The following is a 19,747-nucleotide window of genomic DNA, read 5'->3' on the forward strand; positions in this document are numbered from 1 at the left end:
ACACAACAGCCTAATCCTGCTTTCTCCCCATAACCTTTGATCCCATTCGCCCCAAGCGCTATATCTAGTCACCTCTTGAATACATTCAATGTTTTGGCATCAACTACTTCCTGTGGTAATGAATTCCACAGGCTCACCACTCTTTGGGTGAAGAAATGTCTCCTCATCTCCGTCCTAAATGGTCTACACTGAAACCTCATACTGTGACCCCGGTTCTGAACACACCCACCATCGGGAACATCCTCCCTGCATCTTACCCTGTCTAGTCTTGTTAGAATTTCATAAGTCTCTGTGAGATTCCTTCTCATCCGTCTGAACTCCAGTGAAAACAATCCTAACCTAATCAATCTCTCCTCATACACAAGTCCTGCCATCCCTGGAATCAGCCTGGTAAACCTTTGCTGCACTCCCTCAAGCAAGAGCATCCTTCCTCGGAAAAGGAGACCAAAATTACGCGCACTATTCTAGGAGTGGCCTCACCAAGGCCATTTTTAACTGCAACACATCCCTGCTCCTGTACTCAACCTCTCGCAATGAAGGTTAACATACCATTTGCCTTCTTTACCACGAACTGCATCTGCATACTTGCCTTCAGCGACTGGTGCACAAGGACACCCAGGTCCCACTGCACACTTCCCTCTTCCAATTTACAGCCATTCAGGTAGTAATCTGCCTTCTTGTTTTTGCTTCCAAAGTGAATAACCTCACATTTATCCAAATTATACTGTATCTGACATTGATTTGATCACTCGCCCAACCTGTCCAGATCATGCTGAAGGATCTCTGCATCCTCGTCACAGTTCACCCTCCCAACCAACTTGGCTTCATCTGCAAACTTTGAGATGTTACATTTAGTTTCCTCATCAAAATAATTAGTATATATTGTGCATACCTGGGGTCCCAGCACCAATCCCTGTGGCACCCTACTTGTTACTGCCTGCCAATTTGAAAAGGACCCATTAATTCCTATGTTTTGTTTTCTCTCTGCCAACCAGTTTCTACCCATCTCAATATATCTTCCCCAAATCCCATGTGCTTTGATCTTGCACAATAATCTGTTATGCAGGACTTTGTCAAACACTTTTTGAAAGTCCAAATATACCACATCGACTGGCTTCCCCTTGTCAACTCTACTAATTACACCTTCTTAGAATTCCATAAGGATTTGTCAAGCATGATTTCCCCGTCATAAGTCCATGCTGACTCTGTCTGATCCTGCTACTGCTTTCTAAATGCTTCGCTATAAAGTCCTTGATAATGGATTCAAGAATTTTCCCCACTACTGCTATTCGGCTTATTGGTCTATGATTCTCTCTACCGTTCTGTTTGAATATTGGAGTGACGTTAGCTACTTTCCAATCTGCAGGGACTCTTCCAGAGTCTGTAGAATCCTGGAAGATAACCACCAATGCATCTACTATTTCTAGAGCCATTTCCTTAAGTACTCTGGGATGTAGATTATCAAGCCCTGGGGATTTATCTGCCTTCAATCCTATCAATTTTCCCAGCACCACTTCTCTACTAATATTGAACTCCCTCAATTCTTCCCCCTCACTAAATCTTGCATTCTGCAACACTTTCTGGTATCTGATTTGTGTCCTCTTTTGTGAAGGCAAAACCAAAGTATGTATTCAGTTGCTCAGCCATTTCGTTGTCCTTTACTATACATTCTCCTGTTTCTGTCTGTAGGGAACCTGCATTTGTCTTCCCCGATCTCTTTCTCCTCGTACCTATAGAAACTTGATATTCCTCTTTGTTCTCTATAAGCTTACTTTCATACTATATTTTCCCCTTAATCAATCCCTTGGTCCTTCTTTGCTGAATTCTAAACTGCTCCCAATCTTCGGATGTATTATTTTTCTTGGTCAATCTGTATGCTTCTTCCTTGGATTGGATACTTTCTCTAATTTCCTTTGTAAGCCATGGATTGCAAATGGCTGATCTGTGGCATAATTCTGTATAGCTGCCTTTGAACCATATCTATTAATACCTTTGCTTTGCACAGATTTATCTATCTCTGATTTAAAATTAATAACTGACCTAGCATGAACTGCCATTTGTGGAAGCAAGTTCCACATCTCCTCCACCCTTTGAGTGTAGAAGTGCGACCTAACATCTCTCCTGAATGGTCTGGCCCTAATTCTCAGATTATGCCCCCAGTTCTAGAATCCCCAACTAGTGGAAATGGTTTATCTTCATCTGCCTGGTCTTCTCCTGTTAATATCTTGAAGACTTTGGTTAGGTCACCCCTTAACTTTCTAAATTTTGGAGAAAACGGTCCTAATTTGTATAATCTTTCCACATAACTTAGCCCCTGAAGTCCAGATTTCATTCTTGTAAACCTAAGTTGAACTCGGTCCAAGGCCAATGTATCCTCCGTAAGACGTGGCACCCAAATCTGCTCATGGTATTCCAAGTAGGATACAACCAGGCTAAGCAAGCTCAGTGTTGCTTTCTTTTAGAATTTCAACCAGTTGAGGTTGAAAAGTATTCTGTTCATCCTATAAACAATGTCCACACCAGTGGGAAGCATCTTCTTGACAAGATGAAGGGTGGAGGCGATGGCACATCCCTGTTTGACACCTGTCTTGACCTCCAGGATTCTGTCGTTTCTGTCAGTGAGAGCTGTCGCTGACATCTTGTCGTGGAGGAGGAGGATGTTGATGAATTTTTTTGGACAGCCAGCCTTTTACAGGGTCTTAGCACTTTCTGTCTGACTGAGTCAACAGTCATGGTCAGGTCGACGAAGGAATGGTTGGTGGTGTTCCTGGTATTTCTCTTGGAGTTGCTAAGCAGTGAAAATAGTGCCCGTAGCGCCGTGAATTGATCGGGCGTCACACTGGCTTTCGGGAAGGATTGCCTCAGCCGGGGAGAAAGCGCCTAGTGAGGATTGGGGCAATGATCTTCCCAACGGTGGCGAGCATGGAGATTCCTTGGTGGTTCCCATAGTCTACTTTGTCTCCTTCCTTAAACTGTGGCAGTGGCAGCAGCAGCATACTTGATGGCATTATTGTCATCCAGGATTTTCAGAAACGGTTGGTGAAGGTGAACAGGTAGTTTGAAAATCTCTGCTGGAATCCTGTCTGTCTACTCCTGCAGGTATTCCGTTCTTCATGTGTCTAATGGCGGCTTCAGCTTCTGCCACACGAGGTGGGAGATCAAGATCATCTTTGGGGAGTTGGGGATTTCCTCAAACACATCCTTGTCAACTATTGTATCACAGTTTAGGATTTCTTTGAAGAGTTCTCTCCAGTGGAGGCTGATGTTTTCTGTGTGTCTCAAAAAGGTTCCATCCTTATTCCACGCCACTGGAAGCCAAGGACGTTGGATTTGTATATTACATTGGCACTGAAGAAGCCCTGGGAGTGTGCTGGTAGGCAAAGAGTTGAAGCTCCTTTAGCTTTCTCAGCCCTCCATTGGTTCTTGATTTCCCTAGTTCTTCTTTGTAACTCTGACTTTGCTGTTTGAGTTCTCTTTTGTTTTGCTGCTGACGTTGTTTTGCACAGAGTTTTTCTCCTCTTGATGATGCGGTCTTGGATGATGCAGTCATTCTTGTCGAATTAGTGTTTCGTGGTTTTGTAGCTAATGGTTTCTTCACAGCAGGAATGATGGCTGTCTTCAGCTCTTTCCAAATTTCCTCCACTCCATTAAAAAGAACTCTTTAGAGATTTTGGTGAAGACATTGTTGGAAGTTCACTAGTCTGCTTGGCTCCTGAAGCTGCTCAGTGTTGAGTTTTTTTTCTTCTGAACTGATGCAGAGAAACTGTTTCCTTTGGGAGAATCCATATCAACCAATCCCAATCTTGAATTTGTAGCTAGAGTGTTCTGTAGTGAAATAAGAAAGACTGTAGATGCTGAGAGAGAAATATAGTTTCCAAGAGTGAGGCTGACAGATTTTTGTTGGCTTTGGAATCAAAGTTGGGGAAATAAAGATGAACGGTCATGATCTAATTGAAAGAGAGCAGGGTTGAGGGCCGAGTGATCTCTCTCTATTCTGATTTGTTGTTTTGCAGCCTTTTCCCTAGCCCAACTGAATGAATGTTGGATTTAATCAAATGTGACTGCTCTGGCTGTCTTACTGATTCTTAAAGCAAGCATCTCTGTACCCGTATCTTCCTGTCATTGTGTTCCAGCTACATGCACTGAACCTCAAGGGCTAGGAAAAGAGATTGTGAATTAATCATAAAATCCCTACAATGTGGAAGCAGGCCATTCAGCCCATGGGTTGCACACTGAACCTCTGAAGAGCACTTTATCCAGACCCACCCTCCTATCCTATTCCTGTGACCCTACATTTGCCATGGCTAACCCACCTAGCCTGCACATCCCTGGACACTATGAACAATTTAGCATGGCCAGTCCACCTAACCTGCACATCTTTGGACTGTGGGAGGAAACTGGAGGACTAGGAGGAAACCTGTGCGGATTCAGTAGAGAATGCACAAACTCCACACAGCTGGTTGCCCAAGGATGGAATCGAACCCGGGTCCCTGACGCTGTGAGGTAGCTGTGCTAACCATTGAGCCGCTGTGCTGCCCAAAAGAGTGTTGCAAACCTAAATAGAGCATGTGCACATTAATCAGCACAAATATTCCATGCAATAATCCCAGCACTTCAATGTGACCTATTATCTTGAAGTCTGGATTGGATTTTCTTCTGCTCTGCCTTGTATTTCCACTCTCCAGTAGTTCGTCGCATTGGCTGTTCACCTCATGTCCCTGGTGAATATCATGTTAAGAACAATGCTGCTGCTTTTTGCTTTGAGGCTGGTTTATTTAAAGGCAGTGAGTGTTGCTGGCCTTCAGACATGTTGGCAGGCAAAAGGAGTTCAATTATTATTGGGACAGACACAGGCCATTTAAACCTGTTCAATTCATTCAGTTTGGTCATTGATGTGCTTCCTGACTTATCTTCACATCCCTTAGCGTTTTTGTTAGTTAAAAATATTATTAATCTCAGTGTTCAAAGTTCCAACCATCCCTCAGCCCTGCAGGGGAAGAGAATTCCTGATTTCCAGTGCCTTTTGTTTGGGGAAATAATGCTTCCTGATTGCATTGTTGAAGTTCCTTGTTTTGATTACAACAATATACACCCTTGTTCAAATCAGAGGAAATACTTTCTCTAATTATATCCTATTGACCCCTTTTACCTTCTAATCTACATTCTGAGCTAGCATGCCACTTGCCTTGCTTTGTCCTTTCAATTTCATTGTTTCCTATGCTGCCAGATTTCAGCATCATCTGCTCGTTCTGTCAGTAAACCACTTGATCAGGCAGATGTTGTTCTTACCATCTACACTTTTTCTTTATATATACGGTCACCAATACCACAACTTGTGTTAGCCATATGCTTCACTTGTTTTAGATCTCTTATCAAATTTCAAAGAAATAAAAGTTTAACAAGGAGCCCTGTGTAGCCCAGTGCTGAGCCACACTGAGCAGGAAGGCCTTTGAATGATCATAGTTAGGACCTCTGTTTCGAGCAGGCGGAGGAGGAAATGCTGGATAGTTCCCGTCCTTGTCGCAATCTCTGTGCAGCTAGTCCCATTTATACACAAACCTGGTGCTTGCAGACCTACATTGGCTTTTGGACAGGCATTGCTATGAATTTAAAATTGTGTTGTGTTCACATACCTGCATGGGCAACCCCTTCTGATCTGAGTTATCATCTACCTCCAATCTCTGCAATTCCAGCCTCTTGCACATCATCTATTTTGTTGGCTTCATTGTTATTGGTCATGGCTTCGTGGCTGCCCAGGTCCTTGGTTCTGGAATTCCTCCCTAAATTTGTCCATTGTTTTTGCTCCTCCTTTAAGGTGCTCCTTAAAATCCAAATCTTTGGCCAAATTGCTTGCCACCAGTTTTAATGTCCCTTTGGCTTGGTGTTGCATTTTGTCTAATAACATTTTTGTGAAGTGTCTTGAGGTGGTTGATAATGTTGAAGGCACTATCCCATCAGAGTCATGTTGAACCTGACTGGGATTACTCCCTGTTCTTCAACAGCCTGCTGTGTTAATTGGGTGCATAGATGAACCTCAGTAACTTAGATCCAGGATGGAAAAGAACAAAGTATGACTCTTAACAAGAGCGGATCAGTCCTGCCTCTCATAGCGTTCAGCATCATTGCTATTACTGTTACTGTTGGGGCAACATGATGGTTAGCACTGTTGTCACACAGCACCAGGGCCCCAGGTTTGATTCCACCCTCAGGTGACTTTGTGTGAAGTTTGCACATTCTCCCTGTGTCTGCATGGGTTTTGTCTGGGTGCTCCAGTTTCCTTCCACAGTCCAAAGATGTGCAGGTTAGTGGATTGGCCATGCTAAATTGCCCCATAGCGTGCAGGCTAGGTGCATTAACTATAGTAAATGTGGCATTACGGGGATAGGGTGGGATGCTCTTCTGAGGATCAGTGCAGACTCAATTGGCTGAATGACCTCAGTGCACTGTAGAGACTCTACGATTCTGAATCAGAGTATTTTGGATCTAAATACCACCATTGAAGTTTGAGCTTATAACTTAGGTGATGCTCCCTGTGCAGTACTGAGGGAGTGCTGCTATATTAGAAAATGCTGTCTTTTGAAACTGACTAAGAATGAGCCTGTTTAAGTGGTTGGAAGAGATCCCATGCCACTGGAAAGAAGGGTAAAGGAGATCTCTGATATCCAAAACGTCGACTTTCCTGCTCCTCTGCTGCCTGGCCTGCTGTGCTCCTCCAGCTCCACACTGTGTTATCTCTGACTCCAGCATCTGCAGTTTTTACTATCCCAGGGGAGATCTGTGGATCTGCAGCCCAGCATTCCCTCACAAATGAACCAGGCCAGAACAGATTGTATGGTTTCTCTGGTGTCTTGTGTGCAAACTGGCTCCTACGTTGGCCAGCAAAACAAGTGACTGCATTTGAAACAATTCATTTTCTTTAAATTGCTTTGGGTCATCTGTATATGAGAGATGATACAGAAAAGCAGGTTCCTTGATTAATCAGGAAATATGAAACTTGAATAGTACCATGTTGATGTTTATTAAGTGGAAAATATCTAGAGACTAGTTTACACAAATAGTCAGGATATCTTGCCTAAAAGGGTCGTGGATACAGACACTGTAATGGTCTTATAAAGGAAATTGAATAAACACTTAAGGAAGAAGAAAGTAGGATTATGTGAAAGAACTGCAAGTGGCTCAAAGGTTCCTCCTTGAAATAGTTGGTGGAGCCAAATATCCTCTACCTACGATGATTCTGTTAACTCCACAAGTGTAGAATGGATCTGATCATCTTGCAGTCCTTTCCCCTCAGTGCACAGCATTCTCAAGCATGGAAAGATGGAAATCTGGCTTTTAAAGGAGTGACTGGTTTCTATTTACTACATGGGTCAGAAGGCAGTGCTGTGCCTTGTCTTGAATCGGCCTAGCCAGCTGTCACTGCACATCTGCCCAAGGTTTTATACTCTACCTCGATTGGTTGGAATGGTCACATGATAAGCTAGCCCTAGTGTGTGCAATCTGGAGTTAACAAGCAGGAGATTTGGCTTAGCGTGGTCATCAGTCTATAGAATTCCCCATTCTGTAATCAGGAATGGCTTGCAGTTTTGAGTTATCTGAATTTGTCTCAGCATGATTTCACTGCAGTAACCTCGTGGCATGTCCTTTTCTGATATTGGTTTGCTATTTATTTCACAGACAGTACAACTCCTGTGCAGTAGCTTCATGGGGCAAGCAGGATCAGACCTCCAAAGTTTACATACGGTAAACAAGGGGGCCCAGGGCACATGTCCCTTCCATAATGCACTGGAAACCAGCACCAAGAATAAGATTCTCAGTGCTAGGATGAAGTACTGTAGTTTGAACATCTGTTATTGGTTAGTGGGGGAATTATTCATGGGGATTATTACACAGAGTGTACAGTGATGAATTGCATGCTCATTTTCTCTGTTGGTCATAAATGGGTAAAGCGCTTTGACACTGTTCCCCTCTTATGATAGACAGCAACATCTTCTAAGTTGTGAGAAGATCATAAAGACCAGTGATTCATGAGTCACATGTTCAGGAAAGTAAAGAAGTTAATGAGAATATCTTTAAAGTAAGATTTCTTCTGGCTTACACATCAGTGTTATTCACTCCCAGTACCATACTTAAATGGTTTAATGTTGAAACAAACCTGCAGTGGGTAGGTGGCATGTTTGACTGCAGCATGGTGGCTTCTGGTATCACAGATGAGCTTGATGCTGCCCTCATTGGTCACACTCTACAGTGTTTCAACCAAAAGTAATCAGGAGTGTGAAACCCTGTTGAGTTTTCAATTAGTCTCCTGTGCACTCTCTTTCCCCAAAGCTGTGCACTTTTTTCTCTTTATGTGCATGTGGATCGTCTTTATTTGGTCTTATTTTCCATTGAATTAGAATTGATCTTCATTCCATGGTCTCTACTGTTATTCAGGTTTTTTTTAAAAAGACCTGAACTTGTGTATATGCAGTACCCTTCACAGCCCCAGGAAGTTAAAAAGAACTTGTCAGCCCAGAAAAACATCGAACGTGTGTTGTTTTTGTGGGTGCCAGCATTCTATAATGGTGCGGCTAGATTCACTGCCGCTAATCCTCCTCATAGATGTTAATCCTAGTTACTGACACTAAGTGGGGAAGTATTCTCCTACACAGTCTTCAGTGGAAGTTGGGCTGAATCTTGATAAACAAAAAAAGTTTATTATGGAGTACTTAATAGCTAGTTAGATTGCATCTGGGATATATCTTTTCAGATGTCAGGCTCAATAGAAGGGTAGAAACTGTAAGAAATGCAGATGCTGGTAAACAGAAATTGCTGGAAAGGCTCAGCAGGTCTGACAGCATCTGTGGAGAGAAATCAGTTAACGTTTTGGGTTCAGTGACCCTTCCTCAGAACTGGTAGTAGCTAGGAACATTTTTTTTTAATGTAGACAATAGGGTGAGGGTAGAGGGTAAGGAATAAATGATAGATGGGTATAGAGACCAAAAAGAGGGAACCACTGAACCAGTTAGCTCCACCCAGAAACAACCTTTTATATCCTGATGGGCAGAACATATCTCATGATGTCAAATAACCTTTTCAGTTACTAACTGACTTACACAAGAAAATATAGGCTCTGTAAAATAGGAAACATGACAGCCAATTGTTGAACATCAAGCTCCTGCAAACAGGATTGAGATAATGTCAACTAATCTATTTTAGCCTTGTTGGTTGAGGGAGAAATGTTTGCCATGACAGAAACTGAAGGCAGTTGTATTCTATGCATTAATCTGCTACAAGAACAAACAGACAATATACATTGATAGATAGATAGAATGAACCCCATTTCTGAGGAAGGGTCCCGACCCGAAATGTCAAATTACCTACTCCTCTAATGCTTTCTGGCCTGATGTGTTCCTCCAGCTTCACGCTGTTTTATCTCAGATAATATACATTCATCCCCACACAAAATGCAAAGGCACCATCACCCAAAGCAGGCATCGCTCCATTATGTAAAATGGGGATACCCTGAAGCCTTAATGTCATAGATGCCTTAACCATTTCCATCATACACTATTGGCGTGTTTACCAAATATTCAGACCCTCAATTTCCTGCCCCACCTCCCCTATTCAGTTAGTATGCTTCGGTGCCAAGGACTTAACCTCCCTCAAGTATTGCATGTTCTACCTATGTATGACCCAAAACATCTTGCTCATTGCCTTGTCTTTGGGTCCAGAGCATTGCAAAAATTTCTGGCATACAAATAGTAAAAAGCTTCAAATGCCATAAAATTTGCGAAGGTTGCCAATTTTATTCCATTTATGTTTAGTGTGTTTTCTGTTCATGACCACCTAAACTGACAGTGTTCTCACTTGATTTTTGCTAAGCCCTAATGATGATTTAGTGGTAACTATCCAGCAATACTGTTACATTATCTCATATTACCAAATCTCTGATTCTAAAATATTAATTAAATTATAGTTGACTTAATTGAAACAATTAGCAGCTGGGATGTGATGGAGGAAGTTTACACATTCAGTTTCAAGGTTTGGACTTTGCACTGGTGGATATTCCTTGTCTGTTTGCTGACAGAAGCTGTTCTCTGCTTTGAAACATGAGGCCATAGGGTATATGAGCTGAACTAGACCATCCGACTCGTCATGTTTACTCCAATGTTCAATCGTGGCTGATGTGTTTCTCAACTCCATTCTCCTGGCATCTCCCTGTAACCTCTTGATCCCCTTACTAATCCACCACCTCATTTTGTTTCTAAACATTGTCCCTTCACTCTGAGGCTTTGCCCTCGAATCCTAGACTCTCCTACTAGTGGAAACATCATCTCCACGTCCAACAAAATCTTCCGTAATGTTTTCTTTAATAGCTAAGATCTCCTAGCCCTCTAATCATTAGAACAAGAGGTGGGAACTTGCTCAGCTTTTTCAAATTTGAATTGCTTTTCATGCAAGTTGTGAACAGCCTTATTAATGATTGCTTGGTTAACTGAATGATTACTGTACTCTTGACTACTCTACCTCTTTTACAGCAGTTCCTAGTTATTGTTGGTTCAGCGATATTAAAACCCAACCTTCCATTAACCTTTCTGCTCAATTTAGTCCTGATCAATTTTGATTTCCAACAATCTAGTCATCCCTTGGCTGCATAAAGTGGTGTCACAACAATTTCTGTATGTGCACAGGTGTCTTTAGCCGAGGCTCAGTTGCTAACACTCCTGTTTTCATCAGTTTAGAGACTTGAGCACAAAATGTAAGTACTGTGTTGGGAGAGTGCTGCACTACTGGAGGTACTGTCATTCACATTACATCATCTCTGATATAAAAGATCCCATGGCTTTACAGGAAGTGAGTTATCCTTTGTTTTTTGGACAATATTTATTCATACATCAACATGAAAATGGATTAAGTAATTCTTCGTCTTTATTGTCGTTTGTTGGAGCTTGATGTGTGCCTGATGAAGGGTTTCGGCCTGAAACATTGACTTCTCTGCTCCTCGGGTGCTGTCTGACCTGGTGTGCTTTTCCAGCTCCACATTTATTGACTCATGATGTGTGCCAGTTGGCTGCTGCAGTTCCAATATTGTGCAGCAAATGATGGAGAATGTGGAGACAGAACGTTGCTCCACTGGGATCCTGAAATGGTCGGCCAAACAATTTTATGGATAGATGCACCTGTGATAGTTTGAGCCTGAAACTACCAAGTAGCTTTTGCGGTAGTTTTCTGACCACCAGCGGAGGCCCAGAGTGGCAAATGTCTCCTACAGGACTTCACCAGCTCAGTCAGTAGTGGTGGTACTCCTGGTGATGATTGTTGAATGCTCTTACCTGGATTATATTCTGTGTTTCTTCCGAGGAATGTTACTTCATCAGCTGAGGGGGGACGTTTGTTGATAGTCAGAGTTCCTAGCCCATGTTTGACCTGATGCTTTGAGAATTCATGAGGTTTGAAGCTAAAGTTGAGTGCTGAAATGATTCTTTCGTGCCTGTATTACCTGGTGGGTCTGTTCTGCTGGTAGACGGAGCATACCCATGGGTTAGTGATGATGGAGACTGGGATGTTAGTTGAAAAATATGACTCGATGAGTATGGCTATGTCATACCTTGCCTGAGTACTGTGTAACAGCTCTCGCACTGAGTAGATAGATTATACTGGATGCAAATTAAGTTGGAGTTCAGAGTTTGGGGATTTCATTAAAAGTATGCTTTCCATTTTTCTGGAGGTTTTCATGTATTTTTACTGATGAATCTTGTAAGATCTCTGACATTTTGAAAAGAGGAGTCAACGTCCAATGGGATGCACAGAGCATTACATAAAGTTTAGGCAATTTGTGTGCAATTAATTGGGTCCTCCCTAGTTGGTATAGCTTTAGGAAGAATACAGTGTAAGTTGCTGGTTAACTGTTTACATATATCTCATTTCTCTGGTGTTCTGCTTAGTTTGTGAGGGTGTCACGGTATCCTGTTTAATTTCCTTTCTCAAATTTGTGTTATCCCTTGTTCCTGTATTTTTGGCTGACCTTTCAGCAGGTTACACCTTACCACTGGAGTTCCCTCATGAAATGTTTCCACTAGTTTATTTATCTATTATCTATACTCTCCCTCACTCTGTCTTCTCACTCCTTCCTCCTAATATAATGTATATAATAGTACAGTATCCTGGTCTTATTAATAGAGGCATAGGGCATGGCAGCAAGGAGGTTATGTTGAATTAATGTAAACTAATTCAGCCTCACCTGGACTATTGCAACCAGTTCTGGGCATCACACTTTAGAAAGGTCTGATAGCAATGGACAGATTTCAGACAAGATTCACAAGAAGAATTCCAGGGATGAGCAGTTTCAGTTATGAAGATTGATTGGAGAAGCTGGGGCAGTTCTCCTTGGAGAAGAGAAGGCTGAGCAGAGATCTGATTTGAAGTATTCAAAATCATGAGAGTCCAGACAGTAGATGGGGAGTGAATGTTCCTACTCGAGAATCAATTGAGAACAGGCTACAAATTTGAAGTAATTAGAAACAAAATGGTGCAAGGTAAAATTCTTTACATGCAATCATTAGGGTTTGGAATGCACTACCTAGGAATGTGGTGGAGGTAGGTTCAATCAGGGTGGTGGAAAGGAACAAGGTTACAGAGAAGGCAGATGAATAGCAATAGATGTATGTGAATTTGCCACTCCTCGGAAAATCTGCCCAGTGTTGCTTTCTAAAGTTGTGAGGGGGAAAATTCGAGACTGAGTGGCACTGGGAGTCTTTTGAATTGGGAAAATTCTGCCTGATGACAGCCATGTGATTGGTTGAGCTGCATTGAATTGAGGAATGACCATCACCAGGAAGACGACAATGTGTTGTCAGTGCTAAAAAATTTTAAAAAAGACTTCAGAGACAATTTGGCACATTCTTAAAGTTTAGACCTGTGATTCTTAAAATTATGTTTACCCTGTGTATATTCTTTCTCCACCCACTGTGTCTTTGTCAAACCATTGTCTTTTGCCTATCTTGATCATTTGTGTGTGTGCGCGCACGTGTGTATGTATTTGGGGATTTTGAAGCCAATGTCTTTAGCATCCTCTGAAAGCTTACCATTAATTCAGCACCAAACCTGGGTATGATCTGTCAGTAACCATGTCATGTAAAGTGACTGAGTGCATCTTCTGACTACATTCTGCCATGAAGGTGGCCTACTTTCAATTTGCAAAATTGTCTATTCTTACCTCAGCTTACCTGCTTCTGGAAGCCTCCATTACACTTTTGTCACTTCCTTCCTCAGGTCTCCAATGCTCCTGTGGTTAATTTCCCGTCTTCCACCTTTGATAAACGTCGGCTCATCCAAAACTCTGCTGCCCCGTTTTGAATCTGCTCCAAGCCCTGTTCACCCATCGTCCCTATTCTTGCTGCACTCCAGTAGCCCCTGGTCTTCCAATACCTCAAATTTAAAAGGAATTGTTTTTGTTTAAATATTTTAATGACTCTGTTCCACATTTTATAACCTCCTTCAGCACGGTGATCTCTGAATTACATATACTGCACAGAAAAAGCTTTAACTGATCCATGTGATGTTTATACTCCCTGTGAGTCTCCTTAGCTCAACTCTAACAGCATACCCTTCTGTTCCTCATACACTTGCATAGCTTCCCCTTCAATGAATCTGTTTATTCACCTTTTGTGGTAGCAAGTTATATATTCTAGACACTTTCTGGTTAAACAAAAATTCTCTTGAATCCTTTGTTAGATATATTAGTGACTGTTATATTTGTGATCTCTGGAAAAAGCATCTACCCCACATGTTGTCTATTGAACCCTTTCGTAACCTTAAAACAGATCAGCTTTAGCCTGTGAATTGTTTGCAAATCAGACTGAGTCCAGATAAGTCTGATTGTTAGGTGTGGAGCTAATATGAGGTGGATCATTCACTCAGATTGAGAATTAGGAGTATTGCTTAATATGACCTGTAGGATTGTGTCGGAAAGCTTTACTAAAAGGCTGCCCACAGTGGTGTTCAAATGTAGCCCATTCCTACATTTGAGGGCCTGGAGAGTCCAAGTTAAACTGAAGCTTTTTAGAATTAGAATTGGGTTTATTGTCACGTGTACTAGAGTTACAAAGAACAGGATTACAGTGAAAAGTGTACAATGCCGCCAACACATGGCACCATCCTAGGTACAGACCTTGGGTACAAAAATAGAGAAAATAAAGAAAAAAGTTACACTACATTACAGATATACATAGTATAAGTTAGGAAAATAAGATATAAAGCTAAAAAGACAGACATTAGAGTCTTTCTATAAGGGCTTCCATGTGGTTTGACTGGGCTGCACCAGTTCCCAACCAACAGCGATCTTCACTGCTGGCCGGCACCACACTTCGCTCTTTTCATCTGATAGAAGAGAACATTGCTACCTTTCTTGATCAGGTACCAATGTCTGTAGATTCGTGCACTCATTGGCTCTGTCTAAACACCCCAGCAGTCCCCAAGGTCTCATAGATTGACCAGTGATAAAAGGCCCATGCCCGAGAATGAGACTCGGCATTCCTCCTGATTTGGTATTTTCTTCCTGCCTGGGCTGGCTCTCAAATTCTTGTGTGAAATCGGAGACTGTGCCAGCAAATTTGTGCTGAAGAAGGGGAATCATCAACCCTGTGCCAGATCCAGTCCTCCAACTCTGCAGTAGACACTCACATGAAGTTTAGTCACTTGGCAAATGCACTGGAGGGTTCCCGGAGATGGTAGATCCACACACTAGTTCAAATCCAACAACTTTAGATCTGGAGGAAAGGAATGTGAAGCAGCTGAAAAATTACAGCAGCTCTGTGCCATTAACTAACATATTTTTGTCTTCTCTCTTAGATTGGTGCGAGAGTTTGTAGCGCAGAATAACACTGGACAAATCAAACACGTGATCCAAATCCTGTCCCAGGAATTTGCACTTTCACAGCATCCTCACAGCCGTAAAGGTGGCCTCATTGGTCTTGCTGCCTGCTCCATCGCCCTCGGCAAGGTGAGTGATGTTCACCCAACTGATGCATTCGCTAGTCCTAGGCAACTATAAACTGGTGGTTTATTAATTAATCCTCTCCAGTCTGATATTTCACACATTTTTCTCCACACATTTGTACTGGAGGTATTCACTTTTTCCCCATTATACACACACTGTCGTTCACGTTTCCCCTCCATGGCCTATGTAGTGTGACCTCTGACTCTCATTGACCAGAAGAACAGGAGATTTGATAGTTGCCCTTCATATGAATCCTTGATGATGTCAGATGAGCATGAAGGATTAAATAGCACTATTTGAAAAACAGCTCTCTGATGTTCTGGTCAACATTGATCCTTCAATCAACATGCACACCTGTGGTGTGCAAAATGTTTCACTACGTTACAGTAGTGTCTGTATGTCTGCAATTATTTTATCAGATGCAGTCTCTTTGGGATATCTGCAGTTTTAAAATGCTCTATAAATAAGTCCATGTCTTAATCAAAATATAAAATTAAAAATACTTCTAAAATGAAGAGGCCTTTCAGGCTAGGATTTTGTCACATGAAACTGGAAGTATAAGCGTCTTTCTGTATTCAAATCCCTCTGCAAACAGCAATTAAACTGAGCTCTGGCTGTATTTCCTTCCAGGAGTGAGATTTTGTGGACTTTAGCCTGTGATAATAAATGTATTTTGTCTCTATACGTTATTGACTTAAATTTTCTTTTATACCAGTTATAGTACTGCCTAAATGACTGACAATGTTTTCTGGAACACATTTTTTTGTTGCACAAGTCATTTAATATGTGTAAAGTGGAAGCTGGTAAATCCATGGCTGGTATGTGTAGTAGGAATTTTTAATGTGTTAATTATTTCAGTGCAACCACACAAGTACAGCCAAGTTTAAATATGAGGGAACAAAGATTGTGCTGTGAATGGGTTCATCCTCCATACAGTCAAAAAATTATACAGGTTAAGAACATAAGAACTAGGAGCAGGAGTAGGCCATCCGGCCCCTCGAGCCTGCCCCTCCATTTAATAAGATCATGGCTGATCTTTTTGAGACTCAGCTCCACTTACCCGCCCACTCACCATAACCCTTAATTCCTTTACTGTTCAAAAATTTATCTAGCTTTGCCTTAAAAACATTCAATGAGGTAGCTTCAACCGCTTCACTGGGCAGGGAATTCCACAGATTCACAACCCTTTGGGTGAAGAAGTTCCTCCTGACCTCAGTCCTACATCTGCTTCCCTTTATTTTGAGGCGATGCCCTCTAGTCCTAGCTTCACCTGCTAGCGGAAACAACCTCCCTGTCTCCACTTTATCTATTCCCTTCATAATCTGATATGTTTTTATAAGATCTCCCCTCATTCTTCTGAATTCCGATGAGTATAATCCCAGCCTACTCAGTCTCTCCTCATCAGCCAACCCTCTCAACTCTGGAATCAACCGAGTGAATCTCCTCTGCACTCCCTCCAATGCTGGTATATCTCGGATATATTCTCACGATGCCTCAGAGATAAAATGTCCTTGAAAATTTTAAGTTGGGAGCGTCTGATTTAGAAGGGACCTGAGGGGCAACTTTTTCTTACACAGGTTGGTACGTGTATGGAATGAGCTGCCAGAGGAAGTGGTGGAGGCTGACACAATTACAACATTGGATGGGTACATGAGTAGGAAGGGTTTAGAGGGATATAGGCCAAATGCAGGCAAATGGGACTAGTTCAGTTTAGGAAACCTAGTTGGCATGGACGAGTTGGGCCAAAGGGCCTGATTCTGACTCTATGCTGATAAAAGGAAGATCTGTACTGCGTTTGGGGATCTGCTTATCCTACATAGGAACAAGAGTCAACAATTGAATGTGCAAAACTGTTTAGTCATTCACTTACATAATTCCTGATCTGTATCTTAACTTTGTTTATCAGTTCCACTGCTACAAGACTTGAGGGACTAATGAAGTTTGCAGCTGCTACAGTACACAGTTTTCACCATATCTGTCTAATTTGAATGAGTTTAAAGTTTGGTATCAGTGTGGTATAGTATTTCCTCCATCCACCTAACTACAGAGATTGAGGAGTATTGTGCGGCAGAATATGCGGTAATATGTAAATTCCGAAACTGTTGACCTTGTTACCCTATAAATTACCATTGTGATGTGGGCTTTGCGTCCTTCTCGGCTTTTGGACCTGATGTGGCAATGCTTATTTTAGCTCCAACATTTTTCACCAACCTGTCATGCTTCATTTGGCTCCCCAGATAAGATGGAGCCTGAGACCTTTATACATTCAGGTCACATGCTGTATTAGTGATGCTATCATGAACATGTCTCTTAAAGATAGTGTACTATGAGACGTAACACAATACCCTTTAGATAGTACATACTGCGATGTCCACTTGTGCGAATAGTTAATAGCTGTGCTTTTAAAAACCCAGTTCAAAAGGCAGGGAGATAAGATGGGGCAGATCAGCCCAGTTATTATTACTGGTGTTCAAAACCTGAGGGTACCACCTGGAGGAATTCAAGTTCTTGTATCTAGCACAGCTTTCAGAAGCTTCAAGTCTGAAATTGTGATAAGAGTTATCACACCAAAAAAAAATTTCATTTGGGACTCCATTTAGGGTGGCACGGTGGCTCAGTGGTTAGCAGTGCTGCCTCACAGCCCCAGGGACCTGGGTTTGATTCCACCCTCCGGCAATTGTCTGCGTGGAGTTGGCACATTCTCCCCATGTCTGCAGGGTTTTCCTCCAGGTGCTCTGGTTTCCTCCCACAGTCCAAATTTTAGATAGATTGGCCATGCTAAATTGCCCACAATGTCCAGAGATACGCATGCTAGGTGGATTAACCATGGGAAATGCAAGGTTACAGGAATTGTGGGGGTGTCTGGGTGGGATGCCCTTTGGAGGGTCAGTGTGAACTCGATGGTCTTCCACACCATAGGGATTCTATGATCCATGTACCCAGAGTGCCTCTGTGAGCCAGTAACAATGACTGACTCAAATAATTGCCTGTCAAGGTATCAATTAAATATTAAGTCAGGAAATGGGAAAGAATTTGAGGGGACAAGATGCACCAATGACAGGGAAGCACATGGCCCAAAACAAAAAGCCAATCCAATAACACATTTTTTCCTTCAAAGTTACCATGCATGAGACAGCATGTGCCGACAAAACAAAATTACTTGCATTAAATAAATCCTATTATTTTTGTGTGGCTAACTTATATTTTTCTCAGTTTTTCTTGTAGACTATCCAGCTGGGCATTTATAAAATATATGGGGAGGGGGAGGGGGGTGTGGAAGAAGCAATTCTGAGGAAACCACAAAATTGGTTAATTCATAATGGAAATAATTGCAAGAGGTTGACCCTTGTTTTAGCTTCATTCAGGAGCTTGGAGAATTGAAATGCAAATTTCATTTGAGATACCACTTCCAACTCTTGTGTTGAATACCTCCAAGCTATTGTCCATGTACTGCCGTTTGTTCCTATGCGACACTGTGATGACCAGACAGTTTACACACAGCCACTGAAAAGTGTGAGGGGACGTCAACAGTAAAAGCTGTTTCACTGCAGTTTCAGCTTTAACAACGACTCAAATCTAATGGAATTTGCGTCCTGGGTGGCAAAAGATCTGACATCATAAGATTGAAATATCAAAATTGATTGTCTAGAAATTAAATGTATAAGTAAACCTCTCTGTAAGAACAGAGAATCTGTAAGCCATGGTATGTCTAGGATAAAATTTTAAAGGTAAAATTGAGAATTGAGTGACAGCTGTACAGAGAGTGGTTACTAAAATTGACAGGGGCTGAGTGAGTTCTATCTCTGCATGATTAAACCAAGGAGCTTCTCATTTATAATCAACTCCCCCTCATTGCTGGGATCAGCATGCCCTTTCTCTGCTCATTCCCCAATGGGTCCATCATTCTTTTGCCAAAATGCTGCCCTTTCGATAACCTACCTGAAAATCTTACAAATCTTTCATTTTCAATCCCAGCTGGGTTGAATCCAATTACTGTAGCTTCTGAAAGCAATGCCCTCTTCAGAAAACCTGGATATTTGAACAGCTATCTGCTGTTGTGAACTTGAGATATACAGAAAAGCTTGATACTGGATTATTTTGACAGGGCAGTAGTCATACTGGGATCTTTGGTAGGGAGAGAGCAGTACAGGGAGGTGTAGATGCTACACTCATGCAGGCAAGTGGGGAATATTCCATCACACTCCTGACTTGTGCCTTGTAGTTGATGGAAAGGCTTTGGGGAGTCAGGAGGTGAGTTACTCGCTGCAGAATTCCTAGCTTTTGACCTCTTCTGGCTACAATATATGAATTCCCTTGCAAAACCTAAGTCAGTGGGAATCGGGGGCAAACTCTCTGCTGGTTGAAGTCATACCTGACACCTAGGAAAATGGTTGTTGTTGTTGCAGGTAGCCATCTCAGCTCCAGGACATCCCTGCAGGAGTTCCTCAGGGTGGTGTCCAAGGTCCAACCATCGTCAGCTGCTTCACCAGTGACCTCCAACACAAGGTCAGAAGTGGAGATGTTCGCCAGTGACTGCACAATTTCAGCACCATTCACAACTCTTAGATACTGGAACAAACCATGTACAAATGCAGCAAGACCTGGGAAATATCCAGGCTTGGGCTGAAAAGTGGCAAGTAACATTCGTGCCACACAGATGTCAGGCAATGACCGTCTTCAGCAAGAGAGAATCTAACCATCTCCTGATATTCAGTAGGGTTATTGTCACTTAACTCCCAGGATGTTGAGAGTGGGGGTTTACCGTTGACC

At 42.2% G+C, this 19,747-nt stretch overlaps 2 protein-coding genes across 3 annotated transcripts in view; both read left to right on the forward strand.

The window, feature by feature from the left end:
- The window catches only part of LOC109911204 (protein MTSS 2-like), a 1,013,245-nt gene that overhangs the window by 520,511 nt on the left and 472,987 nt on the right, over positions 1-19,747 (forward strand). The gene's annotated exons all lie outside the window — the stretch shown is intronic.
- The window catches only part of vac14 (vac14 homolog (S. cerevisiae)), a 308,745-nt gene that overhangs the window by 14,625 nt on the left and 274,373 nt on the right, over positions 1-19,747 (forward strand). For both annotated transcript variants that reach the window (XM_048605640.1, XM_048605641.1), the window contains exon 2: positions 14,830-14,980. In XM_048605640.1, coding sequence (XP_048461597.1) covers positions 14,830-14,980 — 151 coding nt within the window. The remainder of the gene's footprint in view (positions 1-14,829; positions 14,981-19,747) is intronic.

This window comes from Rhincodon typus, chromosome 15, assembly GCF_021869965.1.
Source record: "Rhincodon typus isolate 14 chromosome 15, sRhiTyp1.1, whole genome shotgun sequence".
Lineage (NCBI taxonomy): Eukaryota > Metazoa > Chordata > Chondrichthyes > Orectolobiformes > Rhincodontidae > Rhincodon > Rhincodon typus.